The 19,854-nt window shown below is 35.4% G+C and overlaps 2 protein-coding genes across 2 annotated transcripts in view; one reads left to right on the top strand and one right to left on the bottom strand.

Moving 5' to 3' along the window:
* LOC124167136 (hemicentin-1) overlaps positions 1–19,854 on the bottom strand; it is a 693,290-nt gene that overhangs the window by 443,790 nt on the left and 229,646 nt on the right. The window lies entirely within an intron of this gene.
* LOC124166652 lies at positions 11,344–16,831 on the top strand. The gene is made up of 5 exons (XM_046544274.1): positions 11,344–11,470; positions 11,559–11,642; positions 11,802–11,918; positions 12,826–13,250; positions 14,635–16,831. The coding sequence occupies exons 3-5, from the start codon at positions 11,862–11,864 to the stop codon at positions 14,966–14,968; spliced, it is 816 nt and encodes a 271-aa protein (XP_046400230.1). The 5' UTR covers positions 11,344–11,470; positions 11,559–11,642; positions 11,802–11,861; the 3' UTR covers positions 14,969–16,831.

Below are 19,854 nucleotides of genomic sequence, written 5' to 3'. Positions count from 1 at the left end.
TTTATTTTTATCACCAATTAGTCTGTTCATGGATGCCTTTTTTTATTAAATAATCTGTTAAATCTAGGCCAAAACATGATAAGTATCCAGATCATGGGGCACTCCTTATAATTAATATCATTGACACTTTTTTTCTGTTCAAACGTTTTCATGGAAATTGTGACCCGAAAAAGTATTTCATTTTCCATTAATGAAGGTTCCAAAAACCACGCGGACAACGGTTATGATGAATTCTGTAATCTTGAGCACGGATATGCATTTTTCTAGATTAAATGCCTTATTACGTACATAATTGATTCTGTAAGTATGAATCTGCGAAAAAATGAAAGCATAGTCAAATAATGACTACATACTTGGATTTTAGATACACTTAATTTAAGAAGCAGCACAAATCTCATGAATATTTCACATGCATTTCAATTAATTAGACTACATTCCAATGACTCTTCCATATCTATCTATCGAAACAACTATAAAAGAAATATTATTACTGATGTTATGTTAAAATAATTCATCAATATATTTAGAAAACAATGCAATAATATATAAAATTTAATGAGCACCAGAGTTGCTGGTATATAGAATCAGCGGTATAACCTAAGACATCCAAGACATACGGTATTATTACCTACTATTCCATCTATTCACGGATTAAGTACTCGTAGATGATGCGATGCGAATAGGGTGTCTCGAAGCTTATCTGGTTCACCTAAAACCTGAATGACGGACGACCGACAAATTAAAGTTGTGATGCTTAGAATTAGAAGACAAACTGACCTATGGAATGAAAGGGTTGGGCTTTGTTGGAGAAATCTCCGCGGGGAATCTCAGAGATTCGGCATCGTGGGCGATTGTGCACGAAAGCAGATTGGACCGAGGGAAGAGAATTTAAGGAATTAAGCTGAATTCGGGTTCGGAGTCGAAATTGCATCGCAACACAAGTTTGGTCCAGCAAGTTTCGGGAACGACTCTAACGAGAAAAATGGTGAGATTATCCATTCCACGTGCGAGAAACGTACACGTGAAGTTCAAGCGGGGTGTGTTATCAGTAATTACAGTTTTCTCCCGTCGGGAAAAGGGCCGAGGCACGGATTTTTGCTCCTCTCAACTTCGAACGAAACGGCGAAAAAAAGTTGCAAAATTCTAGCCTTCCAAAGGTTTTGTGGTAATTTACGGTCTTTCATTGTTCGAGCTTTTCCTCTGGAATCTTTGATCCGTTTATCTCCTTTAGTTAACCCCTATATGCGAACGACGATCACCCAGAAAATATTCTGTGTAGCATTTGGGAAATTCTTTAGATAGGGGAGGATTCATACAGACACTCAGAGGTTTGCCCAAAGAACTATCTTCACAATGATTATTAAATATTATAAAAATTATTATTTATTAAAGGAAGGGTTGCTCTGATAAAAAGGGCAGAATAAACCTTTTCAACAAGATTTTTCCCGAATAGGAGCAATAGACAATTTATATTAAAATAGTAATGCTTCCCTAGGTATTTTGCCCATGCATACCGATAAATAGGTAAAAACTAAGGAAATACTGAATGGCTGTCTGAGGAATTAAAGTTGAAATGCTTAATTGGTGAAGGAGACAAATGATAATTTAATACGAGTAAAGAAAATAAGCTGATGCAGAACTTAGATTACGTTTGCTTGATAAAAATGTTTACTACTAAAGAAAACAGAAAACATTGGCTTTAATAATAACTATAAAATACTAATGAAAGGAATTCCAAAGGTTTTGTACTCCTTGGATACCAAGAAAGAATGACAAAGAGGCAATTATTGAAATAAATGTAATAATGAAGATGACCAGGAGTACTGAAGGTGGAAGAAGATTTTTTTGAAGACGGCGGAAGATTCTTTCATTAGTCATGCGTATTTATTTTTGGATATACTGCAGTAGTTTCACATTTATGAAATACAATGAGAGCTGCTTAAATTTCCAGTGACCTACAAAAAATTGAATGTTGTTACGTGCGAAAGGCAACTTTAATTATTTTTTAGGAATAAGTCTTCGGAGTGAAGGGCTCAAATATATTATTGGAGTACAGTATGACAAGCTCCAGCACCGAGAATTTCATTTTCACGTGAAATATCTATAGATAACCCGTGAAAACGAGACGTAAGTGTAAAAAAAGATTGCGAAAAAGTATGAATCGACTCGACAACATACTCGACTACACGAACGTATGGGGAGTAGAAAAAAGGGTAAATTAAGCACAACGTATGACAACTTACTTAGAAGAATTTACCTCATTAATTTACGGGAAGAAAGAAGTGGATGAGACAGCTTTAATCGATTTGTCCAAGGACTACAAAACTGAACGGCAAATTAAGTCTGAAAGAAGGCGACGAGTTCAGTTTTACTAACACTGCCATAATTTTGGTTAAGATGCCTTGGTTAGTGAAATGGTTATAGATCCAAGCCCTGTGTAATCTAAAACTTTGAGTATTTTATTATTTCTGGAGGAATTTTTTTATTACGGGCAAAAGTGAGAACGTTTATCTCCAAAGAACTTATAAAATTTGAACAAGAAGCACCTGAATCTGGCAAACGGGAAAAATCAAATAAGGGAAACGGAAGATTTAAACTAAACTATAGCGTAATGACTGGCCTGAAACAGGGAATAGGTACTGTTTATGTAATGCAATACAAAGCCTATTGGCATTAGAGGTCACTCAAAACGCTAAAAAACCTACGCCATTAATATTGCTACGGCACCATCCATTCTCCCTAATTCTAACAAATAAATTTGTTACTCAAGCGACCAAATTAATTAAAATCGCCCACTTTACCGAAGGACTTCAGGAAACGGGTCCGTTTGAACCTTACTACAAGACAAATGAAACCCATTAAAATTCTAACCGCACATTTTCATCGGCGAAGTTTTTTCTTCTTCGCACGGCAATTGTTACGGAAAGGTGAAAATGGGAACTAAGGAGACTGGATGAAAAAAAAGGCTATACTATTGAACCAACCCTGAGTCTGAGGAAATAGAGAAGGGAAGAACGTTAAACAAAAGCCGGAGATGGATAGAATGGGGATCCGTTGAAAAAGAAAGGACAGGGAGAGAAGGGGGAGGAAGTCCTTTCTTTTGACCCGTTTTTATTACGTGCACAGGCGGAAGAGGAAGCCACGACCGTCCACCGATAAAAGTTAACGCACACCAAGAAGATAGGCGGCAATGTTAGAGGGGACAGAGCGATAATATGGGTCATACCGCTACCTGCTCAAGGAAGCGGGCAATTCATACCTATAGACAGGATATGACGGATGCAAAATGCGAAATATGGACTACTATCCCGAATTAAATAATACCAATTCCACTTTCATCACATTATAATATATTCAAGTAAACGTAATTTTTAAAGTGAAGCAGTTACAATTCCACTTTGGCATCGTATGATATTTTAATGTGCATGCTATTACGTATCAAATTTGCACAAAAATGAACAATAATATAGTGAAATAAAATCCAACATATAGCCGATTAGGATCTCATTGCTGATGTTTTATCTTACTTAAACTGCAATAATATGTTATTTATAGATTATAAAATATTTGAAATTATCCCAGATTGTATTCCAAACGACTACCGAAACATTCATAACCATACTTAACCGAAAAAAGAGAAAATACAAAGAGAAAAAAACATGATTTCAATAAATGTGTGTGGTAGAAGAAGCTGAGGTTGATAAAAGAGAGGAGAGAAAAGATGTTTATGCTTTTTTTTGTGTATGGATTGCTAAGAGAAACATAATTATCTCACGGCAGTTTTTACCAGCGATTTATGATAAAGAATATTAATTCAAATAATAATTAAATAAGCTATATAAAATAAGCTTTAAAAAGACAATTTTATCAAATTAGATATACAACGGATGCACAATTTCACTCTAAATTCCGTCAGGGAAATTATGATTAGAAAGACTAAAAAATAGCTTAGTTCTTTTGGCGTTTTCAATTATGGGAATTACCCCATTCCTATTTCACTTCCCACTGAGTGCCGTTGCCAAAAAAATTACTACCGATGCACCCGATCATTGTCAATCAAATCCTGGAGTGGTATCGACGAGCAATCAAGAAATAACTCTGGTTTTGCCACCCAGCATGTTTTTGGATTTCGTCTCTCAGAACTTAAAAAAAGGAATAAACTAAGGTGAAAATTCATTAAAATTATTCACAAAGAGTGCGCACGAAAATTACCAATTAAAAAAAAACTTTCCTCGAAAAAAATAATAATATGAAAGGAATAAGCTTCTGCAGAATAGGAAGGAAAATTAAAATGCATTCATTGATTCACGTATTAATTGTAGTTGAGCAAAACGGATAAAAAAGCAGGCATTTTGGACCGCAGTCTACGCATTTCAAGTGAAATAAAGGCTAATAAATGTTTTCTCTCTCCCTCTGCAGTCTCCTCTGACCGCAGACATTTTTCCAATTTGCAATTAAACCAACATTTCGCGGTGTGGAACCGTAAAAATGGTGATGAGAAATTGAGGGAGACAAGGGTTATATCGATTTTTAGTGGATCGATTATGGGGGTTCAAGGGAGCCAAAACAAAGAATTTTCTCCTGCTATTTGATGCTGGATGAAAGAAAGAACTAGTGCAAGGTTGTTAAAGCGAAAACGCTCCACAAATTATTTATTTATTTATTATTAATTTATTTATTTAGTCCAAAAACAGCACGAGGCCAATTACAGAGAACTACGGTAACAGGCGGCATTAGTTCCCATTGCGGCAATATGACGCTTGAACCGTATGTTTCGTTCTATTGATATAGTGCAATACAAAGAATCCAATCTCGGGGGAGGCAATAAGCTTCACATTTTACTAATCTGATTATATAAACCCTTCACGATTTTCTTCTTGGGTAAAAATAATACAGTTCAACAGCAGATATGCATGTTAAGGCATAATAGCTTCATTTAATTTTATAATTGGACATTAAGCTCATCCATTTAAGGATTTTTTTTGGTTGGCAAAACATTTGCGGATCAATACGATAGAGTAATGTGTACCTTGCCACGTAATACACGGCTTAAATAAAGACATTATATGAACAATACCATTATGAACTAATTAAGATTATTCTTAAATTTTGATTTGGCTGGAAATTTAAGCGTGAAATTAAAATATACGAGCAAATGGTGCAATGTTAAACATTCCAGTCTTCGGCACAATTTTTCCTTGAAATATCCATTGTAATGGTAGCTTGTAATTGACTGAAAGTATATATTTATTCTTTTCATTAACAGTGATATATTATCACTCACTGTTTTAAAATCTCGTGCCCAAAATAATTCATAGAATACTTGAAGATGCACATTAAAAATTTTCCATCTACTTCATTTCCTTAACATTTTCCTTAACTTTTTTCCCATCGCTTTCTTGATCATATAATGCGCATAAGGCAATTCTACAGGGCGTTGTGCTCCTAATGTAGTACAACGGTAACTCATATAACTGTCAGTGCATGACGCAATGGTGATAATGAGTAGTTCAATAGCGGCTTAACTCCAAACGTGCTTTTATCATTGCGATAGTTAAAAAAATTAAAAGAGTGCTCAAAAGTAACAAAATTTAAGAATACTTAAACTGATACTAGTGAAGTGTTAGGTGAACGTTATTATCGAAGTACTTTGATTTAGATATGAAAAGAAAGCGAGTAAGAGTGGTGAACATGTCATAACATCCCCCGTAGAAAGCAAAAATTAGACTTTAGTTGGGTAAAGAAATAGAGTGCTCGGATACTATTGGCTAGGAATGAATGAAAGGGTAAGCCTACGATGAGAGCTGGAGAATATACAAGCTAGATAGGCAGTGGAAGAAGCCTGTGGCTTGGGCTTCAAATGATAACTCACGAGGTATGATCCCTTGGGATAAGATACGGATGCAAAAAGTGGACGAATTCAGAAGTGCGTATCTCTCGGGGGAGGCAATAAGCAGAGAGGAGTAATAACTCTTCACTAACAGGAAGCGGAAGTAAGTCCGTGAGTTGTACAGGTATAATTCAAGCTAAGGATATACAAGGTTAATATACTACGAGCACAGGGATGTGAATATTCAGTCTTTAACGCTGACTTAGATTTTTAATAGCTTATCATTGGTTAAACTGACAGTCTTACAACAATAGATGACAATTTCACAATAAATAAAAAATGGTAGCGTTTACTTTCTTTCCTCATCAATCACAACTCAAAATGAGATATAACTAAGAAATACTTTAATAATTTCAGTAAAATGTAAGAATATCAGCAAAAAGTACGAAATATGGTGGATTAGTTAGTTGTAAGCCTAATTTGGAGACAGTTTCTTGATTAAATACAGCCCTACAAAGAAAAATAGCCGTCTTGACGTGTTTACAATACAAAAATTATTCTATATCATTCAAAACAATCGTCCGAGTTTAAATTTACGCTATTAACCCCAACCTACCGTTACCAAATATAAATGAACACACGAATATGATCAATGTAATATAAAACGTGTATGAGAAATAAATTCTTCGTTAAACGGATATTCTAGTTGCCGAACACCATCACTGCCATTCATGAGAATGAATTATGACTAGAGATAATACCAGAAGGCAAGAAAAAAGCTTTAATGCCGTCATATTCGTAGACAGGATTTGAGTGTAGAAAAATATCGCCACAAGAGTTGTACCGATATCAGTGAAGAAAAATTTCGTGCGACGACGTGAGGACAAGATCTGATATATATTTCTGTGATTAAATCCCTTTCTAGGGACTTCATAATTCATAAATGACCGAAAACCTTTTTTAGGAGAGGAAGAATACTAATATCAAGTAACATGGGGATAGTAGAGCTTCAACTAGTGTAATAAACATGAGTATCGCGTGACCACAGTTTTTGAAGTAATGCCATTCTTGCGTGCATTCCTACTTCCAGCTATTGAAACTCTGATATGGCCTTCCAACGGATTTATCTCTTTTCCTCTTCACTTACAAACGTTAGTGACAAAATGGATGACATTAGTTCTCTTAAAATAAATATTCATTTAAAGTATGTTCGCAGACGACTGCTATGAGCCAAAAAATATAAAGAAGTTTCTTTCGCGTTTTATTAATAATTATTAAGAAAACATTGAAAATTTGTATTAGAAGAAGAGAGAGACCGTGAATTATAATACGAACTTTTAATATGAGGGTCGATTGCAAAATAGATTTAGCGTCGAAAATCTTCGATAATAAAGAAATAAGTAATAAATATAATGCACAATAATATGTCATTGTGCAGGTACCAGTAGTTTTAAAAGTTAATATTCGATAATGAATTAAAGATTTGTAGCCACTGAGGGAAATTATATTGAGAGTAAGCAACACTGTCGTTTGGGAAAAGCTGACAAGTGTTAAGCAAAGTTTACACTCGAAGGGTAGATGTATAGTAGTAATTGAAAAATTGCTCCTAGGAATTTAGCTAGATATCTGGAAGCTATAGGGATAAATATTAGAAGTTGAAAATAAAGATCATCATTTATTTTATAAACGATTGGTTCGATATTTGGTTGTGAAACTAAAAAAAAATAAATAAAGTAAAGTGAAAATAAAGTCATTAGGTCGAAAATTAGACGAGTGAAGAGCATAGGCTTACGATCAAATAGGAGTTAGGATGAAACATATAGAGTTGAGAGTGAAAATACTGCACTCTGACATCTTAAACATGTTAAAAATTCGATATAGATGAATATTAAAGTGAAATTACTCTGAATAAGTAAGGCATCTCTACGTCACTCGGAAGCGAGGAAATATTTTAAGGGCCCGAAATGAATGAATTTTAATTAAAGTCTTTAATACGGGCTGGGATAAGGCACTTTATACATACCCTTATGGAGCCGAATATAAAAAGGTCCGTTCTTTTTTACAACCTCTCTTCCCTCCTCGCGGAGAGTCATTCTGGCGGAATGAGGATGACGCGTGACTCTATTTAAGCTTTGCTTTAATACCGACAGCTTATTGTTCTGAAGGTTTTATGAGAAAAGCGCACATGCTTACGGCCACCCACGCCTCTATTTTTTTTACGACGACTGTAAACGATCTCAGTGAAATATTACTGTTTTGGGACGAATAAAATGTCTCGATTGAGCATTTTACGCATCGCACAATTACGTGAGGAAAAATGGTGAGTCAATGGGAGAAACATTCTGTGTTTCCCTCGGAGCTATTGGGACCGATGAACTAGTTGATTTATAAAAATTCTATATAGTGTTCATTCAGGAACTTGCCTTATACACATCCGTTTCGTGAGAAGTTTAATAAATTTAAATTACCATATATATTCGTCAGTTTGCTGAAAGATACTTTCTCACAACTCATTCCATAGAAAAATCATAGGATATATCACATAACATGCGTTGTTATATGAGAATTCCAAGCACTATTACTATCACAGTTAATAATAGTCACTCTTGCTATAACTTGGTGTAAAAGATACTTTCCTGCTTTACAAAACCTTTACGGCAAAGAGATATTTTAAATAACATAAATTATCCAAGGCTATTATCTTGCTGCAAATAATAAGTAACTTGGTTGTAAAGTGGTGTTTGTTAGCATATACAAAGAAATAATTCCATCTCCAACTGAATGGCTTTGGCTAATGACCAAGAGTTATGTCTACAGTAGTCTACTAGTAGTACTTTATGAAAGATTAAAGTAATCACGGTCACTTTTTACACCGATTTATATGCTAGATCATCTATCCCTTCATTTTGTAATTTTTGGACCAGTTATCACCTGTATAGAAGGAGTTGAGGACAAATAAGCATCAAAGAATTTATCTTGACAGAGAACGAATGTCATGAGAATATGTAATCGTTAGTGTAGGAGTCTTGATGTAACCCCAACAATACGATTCTATGATTGGCGGAGATATCCACGCGATATCTGCCAATCCAAATCTTGGGAAATTGGTTAATGAGTAAGATTCAAAAACCTCGGCCAGATTATTCATTAATTATGTCTTTTTAAAGTTTTACCGCGAATGAAAACTAAAGCTCCGGAATTTGATAAAATCATATCCATATGATATCAATGGAAGCTAATAGTTAATGTACAGGCATTTAATATCAGTAAATTAAATAACTGACGTAACATTCAGACCCTCATTATAAAGTTGGCGTCATCCATGGTTAAAACCAGCCTTAAAAGAACTACTTACTCATACTTTCGATATATATTATTTCCAAAACAGATGCATTTAGATCTTCTGTTTGTATAGAAAAAAGGCCTCTACGCGGTGATGCGATGTATATTACCTTTAAAATTATTCCACAGTTCATTGAATGGCTGCCAACACTGGCACACTCAAATTTTTGCATGCCTCTAGGGATATTTGCGGCAACACCCAGACCACTTAGTCATGAAGATTTTAATAAGGTGAAATATATGTTGGATAGTCTGGATTCTTAGAACCGCGTGGAATACTGAAAATACGAACTGAACAAGCAATAAATAGTTAATATGAGTAATAATTATGCTTGTACATAAATGCTAAAATAATTATACGGTTTTAATAAACATGCACCCAAGCAATATAATGTCAATAATTAAAAAAATTCAAATTGCACTTGACAGCACTAATTCCAATAAAGTTAACTTCTGGCACTGCATCTCCATCAAGACGAAAGAATCTTAAGAAGCCACAGTTATAGGCATAAGACAGTTATAAGACAGGTTGATATTTTCTAGTGAAAATTTTATTTGGTGGTCTATATTTTATGTTGTCCATGATCGTGTTCCTGCAGGTATCTTAATGTTCCTCATATTTTTAACCTGGTAATTATCTCAAAAATTTTGATTTCAGTGAACTCATTCGTTCGATTGAAAATGTATTTTATTCCCTGAGAATAAATTATGACAAACAAAGGTGGTTCAAACATCCAGAAAGCGGCGCAACCCGTTCCGTCCACCACCTCTACAGTCCATCGGGACCCGCATCGTAAACCCCAAATTACCACGCGCTCCTAATTGTCCATGGTCCCATTGTAGTGTCCCATCTCCACCACCAACGCTTGCTTCCAACCAACCCAACCAATTCGAGAGAGCTCCCCCTCTTCTCCTTGAAAAAAATCTTCTGCCCTTCACCAAGAGCGCTCTTTGCTTCGACCGCTTTTCCGTTTGCAGACTCCGTTAATCTGCTTGGCTTGTTTGAAGAGGACAGGTGCCACCCCACGAATTAACACCGGCAAAGACGGTTTTCCCCACTCGCCTCCAAGTAGCAGAAAGGGCTTCTGTGGGCGGCTGGGGTTTGTACAAAGAGGGACTCCTTCCTTCCTAAGGGCACTCTTTCGCACCCAATTTTTTTTCTATTTCCTCCCGGTCCTTCTTTTCTCTCCTTACAAACCTCGAAGGCGTTTTTTCTGCAAACTCTCTAGTATTTTGCTTGAACAAGGAATAAAATTTGAGTGAGGAAGGAAGCCTTGAGAATGAAAGATAGTTTGTGGGACTCTTAAGCGACCGCACATCTTTCTTTCACATCTTACTCCCGATGCCCACGCTTCGGTGAAAGGGACGTGGGTTAACAAACAAACCATTCCGACGAACTCCGCCATTTTGGTGTTTATCTTAAATAACTCTTTCACCCTCCTTCTTGAGGAGAAGAAGCCATAAAGTAGGTGGAAGTATCTGTAAATTATCGCTGGGAGCGGTGGAAAATTTCAAATCATAGCTCTTACAAATAGCGCTCAATGCCATGGGCCTAACTATTCCTGAATATATATTCGAGCCAAATATGACCTTTCCTCAAGGTTTTTAAGAGGCAGTAACGGTTTTATGGTACTCTCTTTTAAAATAACATTTGTAAAAGATCATCCGGAAGATATTTCAATGAAAACTTGAAGCATACATTACTAGAATAAAAGATACAGTGTCCGGCGTGATACGGTGGAAATCTTTGATATTAATCTTATTAAAAACACTTGCGTGTTTCCAAACTCTTTTCTTTTCACCGACCATGGTTTCGGCAACTTGTGATAATGGCACAAGTTGCCCAAACCACGGTCGGTGAAAATAAAAGAGTGTGGAAACAGACAAGTGTTTTTAATAAGCTGAATACTTTATTAGTGTCGAAAAAAATCAGCAATGGATAATAAAAAAACTATCTTGCGTCCATGGGTATAAGATAAAAGAACGAAACTAAGAAAATAAATTAATACTAGACGGGCTAAGGGAAATTATATCAAGACTAACCAGTGATCATATGCGAAGTCCAAGGCCTTAAAAAGTGTCAAGGCTAATATGAGCCTCGAGTCTCAAGTTTATACACTGAATTTTCCATTGTTGCTTATTTACTGAGTTACTACGCACATTTAGCTATTTCAAGTTTGATCACATGTTTTGATGCGCTGTCTACATTTCAAGCCCAACATTGTAAATTCAAAGCAGTGAGTGGGTGGTTATCAATGCCACCTGTAGTGAAAATTCTAACAAGTGGTTTACCAAAATGTGTGCTCTTAGAAAAGCTTTCCGTATTTAATCAATTCTAATCTTAGCATATGGAATAAACTAAATACTTTTACTGATTTCTCTCCAGAGTTTGCAATTTAGTGAGAAAACTGATAAACACTTCAATCAAGACTGAAAGACCGGCAATTTTAAATTCCACTAATTTTCTCAGGTAATCATCGATAAGTTTTTGCTCTAATCTAACTTAAGTTCATAAAAGTTTTGAATGATAAAAATATACATATAAAAATTGAGACGAATATGTGCTAATTACAAATCCTTAAATTAAAACTATCAATCCGTTTTATAAAACAAGTATTTTCTATTGCAGGCTTTTAATAACTTACTTGTGATTACAATAACCATTCCTGATGATATATTCGAGCCAAATATGCCCTTTCCTCAAACTTTTTGGGATCTGATCTCACCTAATGGAAACTATTGTAAGGTAAAATTATACTTTTCCACATGAAGTAATGGTGTTTACAAAGAGGGAGTGATTTACGCCAATTTATATTGTTATTGGACCGTATCATAAGCAATCAAATGTTTCACTATTCAAATGGATGTCTGAGGAGGCTGAGGCATCGAGAGATTAAAAAATATCTATGATTGGTAAAAGAAGCATAGAAAATATTTCCCTTCTTTTAAAGCAGAGTGCTTCGTATTACATTGTTTTTTAAAAGAAAAACCACTGCTAATTCCTGTACAACGATATCATAATTTATATCGTGTGTGTGTATGAATTCGGATGACACGCTTTTAGGGGTAACGTGGTCATAATAAAACCCCAGTAAAGAAAAACGAAAAAAATTAATTCCTCTCATGAATCTAGGATTATAGAACTTTTCATATTATCATTGAGTCGCATGAAAATTCGTTTGGTTGTCATTTTTTCCACCATAATCATGAAGTTATAACCTCACAAACATCTAATTGCTAAGAAAAGAACATCATTATTTTGAAATTATACCGATATTTATTCTCCTTTTCTCCCCTGTTGTCTTTCATAATCCCAATTTTTCAAGACATTCGACACTCTTCGACATAGTTGCATTTCTTAGTAGCACTTCTATCCACTTGTTTAGCTTTTACATTAATCAGCAAGCTCAATATTTTACAGTATATTTACTTCAATTCATGGATCGGTAAGAAAGATATATAATTTAAATCGGAATATTAATACTTATCATAGACCCATTACGGTTCTAATTACTTCGCCGCAATTAAGATTAACCGAGAGATGACTGTAAAAGCACTGCAGTGAGATATATTAATTCTTTAAAAAATTTGGCAAAAACAGCCATCGTTTTTACTTTATAGTACATTTATATCGAAAAAAATTCATTCCATAGGTGAAATCTGATGAGAACCTCACGAAATATTTCATCAACTTGGCCAACCCAATTGGGCACATTAAGCCGGAACACAGCGGAGATTTCGTAGAAAACCAGCCCAAGTTAACAGCAGAGGGTGCACCAGCCGACTCATTCATCATGAGTCAGGCTAAGATGAACGGGACGGAAAGGAGGAAGCTTGGTGCAGCAACGGAGCCGGAACCTAGAAAGAGTGAGCCCAAAGGTGACAGGAAAGCAGTGGCTAGGGACGAAATCGTACGGGGACAGGACGACCGTGATGGTAAAACGCAGTGCCTCACCCTGCTGGAATCCATTGTGAGGAAGATGAAATGCATAACAGACAGCATAGAACACGGAAGGGACGACGACAGTGGCTGCGCTAAAGGTAGCGGAGACAACGTAGCAGACCCATCCGAACAGAGGTACTCAGCATCTCAATGAAAATGCATTAATGAATTATAATTCTTGATTTCCTTCCGAGACTAGTTCCTGGTGTTCAGCATGTAATGAGTAGTTAGTACATTATCCCTCTCCTCCCGACATCGTTGATGGGTATGGCTAACAGCTTGTGTTACAAAAGCAATTTTAGACCGAGGCGTTTACTAACATAAACCAGAGTAGCGGAAGCACAGCATTGGAAATACGCAAGGCTTTGTTTAATTCATCATTTTATTGCAGAAATTATCATAGCATAATATTCTCACAGTTTACCGAATTTAATTCAACTCATGAGTCACAAAATCTTCTTCCATCGCCAGTTACAGGAGTTACGAGAAAGATTTTCAGCTATAAATAGGTTTCTCATTGCTTGAATTTGATCCTAATTTACATTAATGGCAATAAACCAGGGATTTTTAAGAAGAGATAAAATTTGGGGGAATCAGTTTTTATCATTGACTCATAACAATGTTACATACTCAGATTCCACTCTGATATAACGAGGGATGAATATAATAGGCATTAAAACCCTGCAAATTATCGAATATTTTTGCAGGGATTCTCGAATAATTAGCGACTGATACTATTTTGATTTTATTCACTGCTACGATAGATAAATCTAGTAATTTTTTATTCATTAAAATTTGCTCTCATTGCATTGAATACAAAATAAAACCATTTAAAAAATGTGAATAGAAGGAAATTCTTGATTCACCAACAAAGAATATTTAAAAAAATCAAAAATGCTTGAGAAAATATTGAAAATTTGAGTAATCACAACTTTATTTGACAAAAAATAAATATGAAGTAGTAAAGTAGTAGTAGTAGAATAGTATTTGAGGCTATAATTACCGTATTAATAATATTATTTTTTCTTCTGCGATCACGTTAGAAGAAAGCAGTACTGAGATCCTCCTATGCAGAGGGGCACAGAGCCGCCAGTGCTCTTACCGAAGATGTAAAATACGCAGTTTTTGGACAACATCTGAGGCGCTTTCTACCGGCACTTGTGATGGTCCACATACCCAGGGGGCACAGCTAATAATTAAGGCTAGGGAGGGTTTTAGGCGCAACTACTATTTAGGGGTATGCGGGTATTGCATAACCGCCAGGGTAAGCAGGAGTTGCGGGGGCCCTCCAGAAAATTTTTAGGAATAATGGTTCAAAATGGCGAGTTTTACGGCTTTCTGTGGAATATTTGGTTAATGCTAACACTATCCTATAAGTAATACTGATCCAATTAAGTAAAATGTATTAAACTTAAAAATTTCTCTGAGCTCTGGGGGGGTTTTACCCCCCAAACGCCCCTCCACGCTGCGCCACTTCACGTACCCCCATTCTCATTTTACATCATTATGTTTTTTGCAGACACACAGACGAGGAAATGGGTAGGATTGAGTATAGCGGCGATACCGTCAAGGAAATCAGTAAGCAGGTGGAGGAGAAAATTTCGGAGGATTCGATCCAAGAGTACGTTCCTGTCGGTGTGGAAATCCCAAAAGTGACGAGCGAAGCGGAGGAGAGTGAAATAGAACTCCCGGACGTCGAGAGCATCGGGTTATCGGCCACGAGCGATGAGTTCGATGGCATTGATCTGCCCGATCAAGATGTCTTGCGGAGTGCCTCGCTCGAATCCATCGAAAGCTTCAGCAAATACGCCTTAGATGTGAAGGAAATAGATTTTGAAAAGTACGACTACTAGTTGTGCTGAATAACATAATTTTCTGCTATGAATGTGTTTAGATAGACTTACGAACGACATAAACACTGATTTTAACAATCAAAGATTACGTAGCCATAATAGTTAAAAAAGTAAGCCATTACTTTCTTATATCAATGGGATAAGAAAAAAATCTCGCCTCTTTCTGGGATCACGCCAACTTTTCCTAACCATAAACATCAGGTATCACATCACATATAAACATCACGATAAAAAATATATACTTCAAAGAGTAGAAAAAATTAAATATCTAATTATTTCTATTCAATCATTATTCATAATTCATTTTAATGTACTAACTAAAAAACGAATAGGCACTGGAATAGGTAATGGTATTTCTATGGAAATAATAAAAAAATAACTACCTATTAAATGAAATATCAGAGGAAACTATTCATTGTCTAAGGTAAAAAAATAATTTATCAATACAGGTTTATTCAGTTCATTTGTATCTGGGATCTAAATAAATCATATTGAACTTAAAGAAAGCCGTGTCGGTTAAAATATTCGCAGATTAACTGCTTAAAACTGGTAGTTTAAAAACCCAAATATTCGCCGATACCATTATCCATCAGCAGTGAACTATCTATTTCAAACAGCTAATTACAATCCACTGGTTGGAAACTGAGATATAAATATGGATGCCGGTAGTAAAAAAATGCTCAATCAAAACCTGGATTACCAAGACCAGCATGTATCAAGAAAAAATAGCTCGAACTTTATGTTGGAGTTCCGTAAAGCAATTGGAAGTTGACATAAGCATGTATAACTAGAGGTTGAGGACCTTCAGCACATACCAACTTGACAATAAATATTGGAGACTTGGTTTATTCAAAGGGTCAATGAACATAGCGCTGTTTTTAGACTTATAGAATTATATTACACTTCAATTTTTACCGAAAGTTGAAAGATTTTCACAGAAAATGAAAAACATCCAAAGACCGGAAATTCTACCATAATGATTCTTCCTCAGAAATTCTCGAAACTTCATAAAATTCAATAAACGTATCACATAAATAAAATCACCCTAACAAAGATAGTGAACTGCGTCCTAAGAAAGGCCACGCCCTTTGTTCTGCAGCTACGTAATTTATTCTTGCCTAAACGTAAAAATCTTGGAGGTGATTTATAAAATGATCCAAGTAAATTCCGAATAAATATAACACTGCAAAATTTTCAAATGCAAAATCTACGGCCCAAAGTGGCGGATTTACCGGAGAGAAAAAGAAGAAATTTTACGGCAACTTCTATTTTCCTCGGCGGAGAAAATCTCGTTACGCAACCAAAATATAGATGAGCCACTAATCATCTTCAAGGAATTTGCAGACGGAAACCACTTCCCAACGATCACTCCTCAGAGAAGCACTTGGATGGCGTCCGCATTCCTCAACTCAACGGAAATCCTAATGGAAAGATTCTAATTGGTCCGGCGCTTTGGAAGGAGAGGCATCGAAGACTGGTAATACCAACGCTTGGGAATTGGAGAAGGCGCGGAAAAGTAAACATCCGGAATAGAATCAGCTCCACGCAAAATCCTCGACGAAAGAAAATCCTCCATCACGCCGCGCTAAGCATTTCGAGTTTCCCGACAATAGCCTATCGCCGCCCATGAAGACGCCTCGCCTGCGTTATACTCGGAACTTCGCTTAAGATAAGACAATATCAAGCTCGATGGAGTTAGGCTCAAGGCGCATTGTGGGTCTTAAGCCCACATGAATTGACTGAACGCATTACCTAACGCAGCGTTCTAGTCTGGGATATTATTCTCAGATTTTTTTATTACCATAGAATATGAAATATTAGTAGTCTGATGGTTAATAAATAAACAGTTTACAATTCCTGTGCTAATTGAATGCATTCCTAGTTAGCTAGAAAATAGTTCCTCACAGCTGTAGCGTTTACTATAAACCCCATTCATACGTCCCATGAATCCATTACGGCCATTTTCTCTGCCTCCCATCCATTACGATAAAATACGAGTATAATACATGTCTAAATTCCAAACGTTGCTCCATGTCAAATCCATTCGCCGATATATATATATATATTTCGTATGACATTTTTAACGATTCTTCAAGTCAATAGTCTCTGAGGGGCTTACGTATTATAGTGTACTTAAATATATCCACAAGGTATCTCCAAAACCCTCCACCAATTCGCATAAAATGTCTTCCGTTGAGTTAGAAACCTATTCTTGGCATTAGTTCAATACATCACTTATAACTAGTGGGCAAACAGATATATTTAAATAATGGAAATGATTTTCTTGTGAAATAAGGAGATGATCATGAGATGATACTTTTATGCAATTAATTTCAGGATTTTACGAGAATCTCATCAGAGTATTTAAAGCGCGAATTCATTGTTCAAAGTCCAAGAAAAATGATACAATTGTTTGCTTCACGATATGAGAGAACCAATAAAAACAAAAGAGAAGCAATGAGAGACAAAACATTGGACACAAGGAAACCTGACTAGCATAGTACCTACCTTATAAACTATAAATACTACTATGGGTATTATTACGCGTGAGACGTGTATTTTAGGTCTTTGTGAGTTGCAATTACCTTAATAATTGCGAGTGTTTGATTCGCTGTCTGTTCAAACCGAGATTTTCATTGATAAATGATCATTGCAACATGGCCCAGACTTAAAAAGCTCGGTTAAGGAGAAAAAAATCGCAGCTACCGACTAAACACGACAGAACTACAGAAATAAGGAAAAATACTTCCCAAATCCTTTCACGCCTTTCAATCGAATGTGAGATTAACGAGTGTGTAATGATCATCCGTGCACCATGATTTTAACATTTAATGATGTGATGACTGAATTCTAGTTGATAATAGTAATAATCCCTGAAAGCATTTCATGCTGAGTGATCAAGAATTTAAACCTTTCTAACTCAGAGCTGCTTCTGGGAGAAATTAAACCTTTCTCTTTAAAGATTTCTCATTTCTCCGCTTAATCATAATTATTGTGGCCGGTACATATGTATCACCATTAAACATTAGAGCACAGAAGAACACGTAGTTTAAATCTTTCATAAATAGAGCTGAAAATGTATACATTTTTTATTTAATTAGAAGAAATATTGGGTTATAAGGGGGTTAAATAAAGCTAGAACTAGAAAAAAGGTATAAGTTAATGATATAGTAATACAAGTAAGTAATAAAACGTTTGAAATACAGAAAAAAATCAATAAAAATTTCTAGTCCAATACCGTTCAAATAGAAACAAATAATTTTTACGCAAGAGAAAGTGAAATTGGAGTGAAAACATGCCGCATCGGATATTGAATAAACGAAAACGGCAGGGAAAGACGCAAATTTCACAAAAAATAAGTGAAAAGGTTTAATTTACTCATAGCTGTAGACGGATTCGCCACAACCAGCATCAGATGACGTCAGAGAAATTAAATAAAATTAAACTGAGTTTCCAAACACACCCGCAACACACATTGGGCTTCCTGAAAAGTTTGGGCTTACGGAAACAGTTATTTCAGCCAGATATTCTCTTACCAAAATTTGACGAACTCCTAGCGGAATGAATATTAGTCAGGCTTCAGGAACTTATATAAGAAAAAATAATGACCATGGTCATAAAAAACAAAATAATTTTGGGAAACACTATTGTTAAAAGAAAAAAAAATGGAAAAAGAAGCATCAACCAATTGCGTTTCACAATGAATGGGATTTCATATTTTTAAAGATACACTTGTGGATATAAATAAATTGGAAACATTCTTTTCAGCCTTTGCCATTATTTTCACCTCGACATAAATTTATTTTCTACTCTTGGAGTAAGAAACTGGTTTACGATTTTATCTTCATAATATTCTTACTAACAGCAAGAATATAATAACACATCAGTAAAAAGTCATTTAAGACAACTTTTCATCTAATTTGTACTATTCAAAAGCAAGATTATAAATGGCAGCCCAGCCACTTGACTTAACTTTTGACTACTTTGATTTCCATTTTGTCTTCTAAGTATATATTCAAAAACAAATCCAAAATGAACAAAGTGTATACCAATGAAAAGAGGAAGTTTAAAGTTTTATTTAATTAGGGATATAAATTGTATATCATTGTCTCTATACCACTGTCTATAGTGTCTAGAGTACTACTAACTAACTAATCTAAACTAACGATACCTCTCTCCATATGTAAATAAATTTTCAACCCTCATATAGGCCAAATTATCTAAAGAACTGCCAATAAGTTCATAACAATATATTAATGTAAAGATTATAATATCTAATACTGCTAATAAGCTAGGTGGAGTGCCGAGACGTAAATATAATGTTTTAAAAACGTTTTTGGCTTTAATGAATAACCGAAACGTATTTGCATATGCTGCATACAGTTTAAATTTTGTATAAACACAAATACAGTATATGTTTGACACTATTCATCGGCATGCAAATGAATAATTTTTTCAGACCAAAATAACAGAGGAAAGAAAAGAAAACATGATAAAAATAATGAATGAAATAATCCCGTTACTCATTGTTCCACGTAAAATTAGTTGATTAAATAGATGAGAGTCTTAATTTCACAATTAAAACCCAGCATCATATAGTTTGATATAAACTAACGAGTCCTAATACGATGAATACTCAACCAAAATATGAAATAAATTATTTATATAAATTCGTGTATTATGGTAGGACCTAAATTTGTTAGCCTATGACGAAAGTCTTCATGTATAGAACCTTCAAGCACACCAAAGCAGTAGAGCCGGCTTCTTCCAAACGACCCTTGACGGGAAGGATGATTTGCCGATAGGTTGAAGGGAAACATGGATCTCTGTTAGATGTGGACAAGTGTGTGATGAAAACAGAACTGATGCTGAGGTCCAGGGCAAAT

Source organism: Ischnura elegans, chromosome 10 (assembly GCF_921293095.1).
Source record: "Ischnura elegans chromosome 10, ioIscEleg1.1, whole genome shotgun sequence".
NCBI classification, from domain to species: Eukaryota; Metazoa; Arthropoda; class Insecta; order Odonata; family Coenagrionidae; genus Ischnura; species Ischnura elegans.
Note: the sequence above shows the minus strand (reverse complement) of the source record. Positions and strands in the feature narration are given on the sequence as shown.

Bases quoted from the DNA above. Each gene is read 5' to 3' on its own strand.
- LOC124166652 (XM_046544274.1), top strand. From the start codon at position 11,862: ATGCCCTTTCCTCAAACTTTTTGGGATCTGATCTCACCTAATGGAAAC. The intron at 11,919-12,825 runs GTAAAATTATAC...TTCATTCCATAG, and splicing joins CTAATGGAAACTATTGTAAG to GTGAAATCTGATGAGAACCT. The intron at 13,251-14,634 runs GTACTCAGCATC...TGTTTTTTGCAG, and splicing joins GCAGACCCATCCGAACAGAG to ACACACAGACGAGGAAATGG.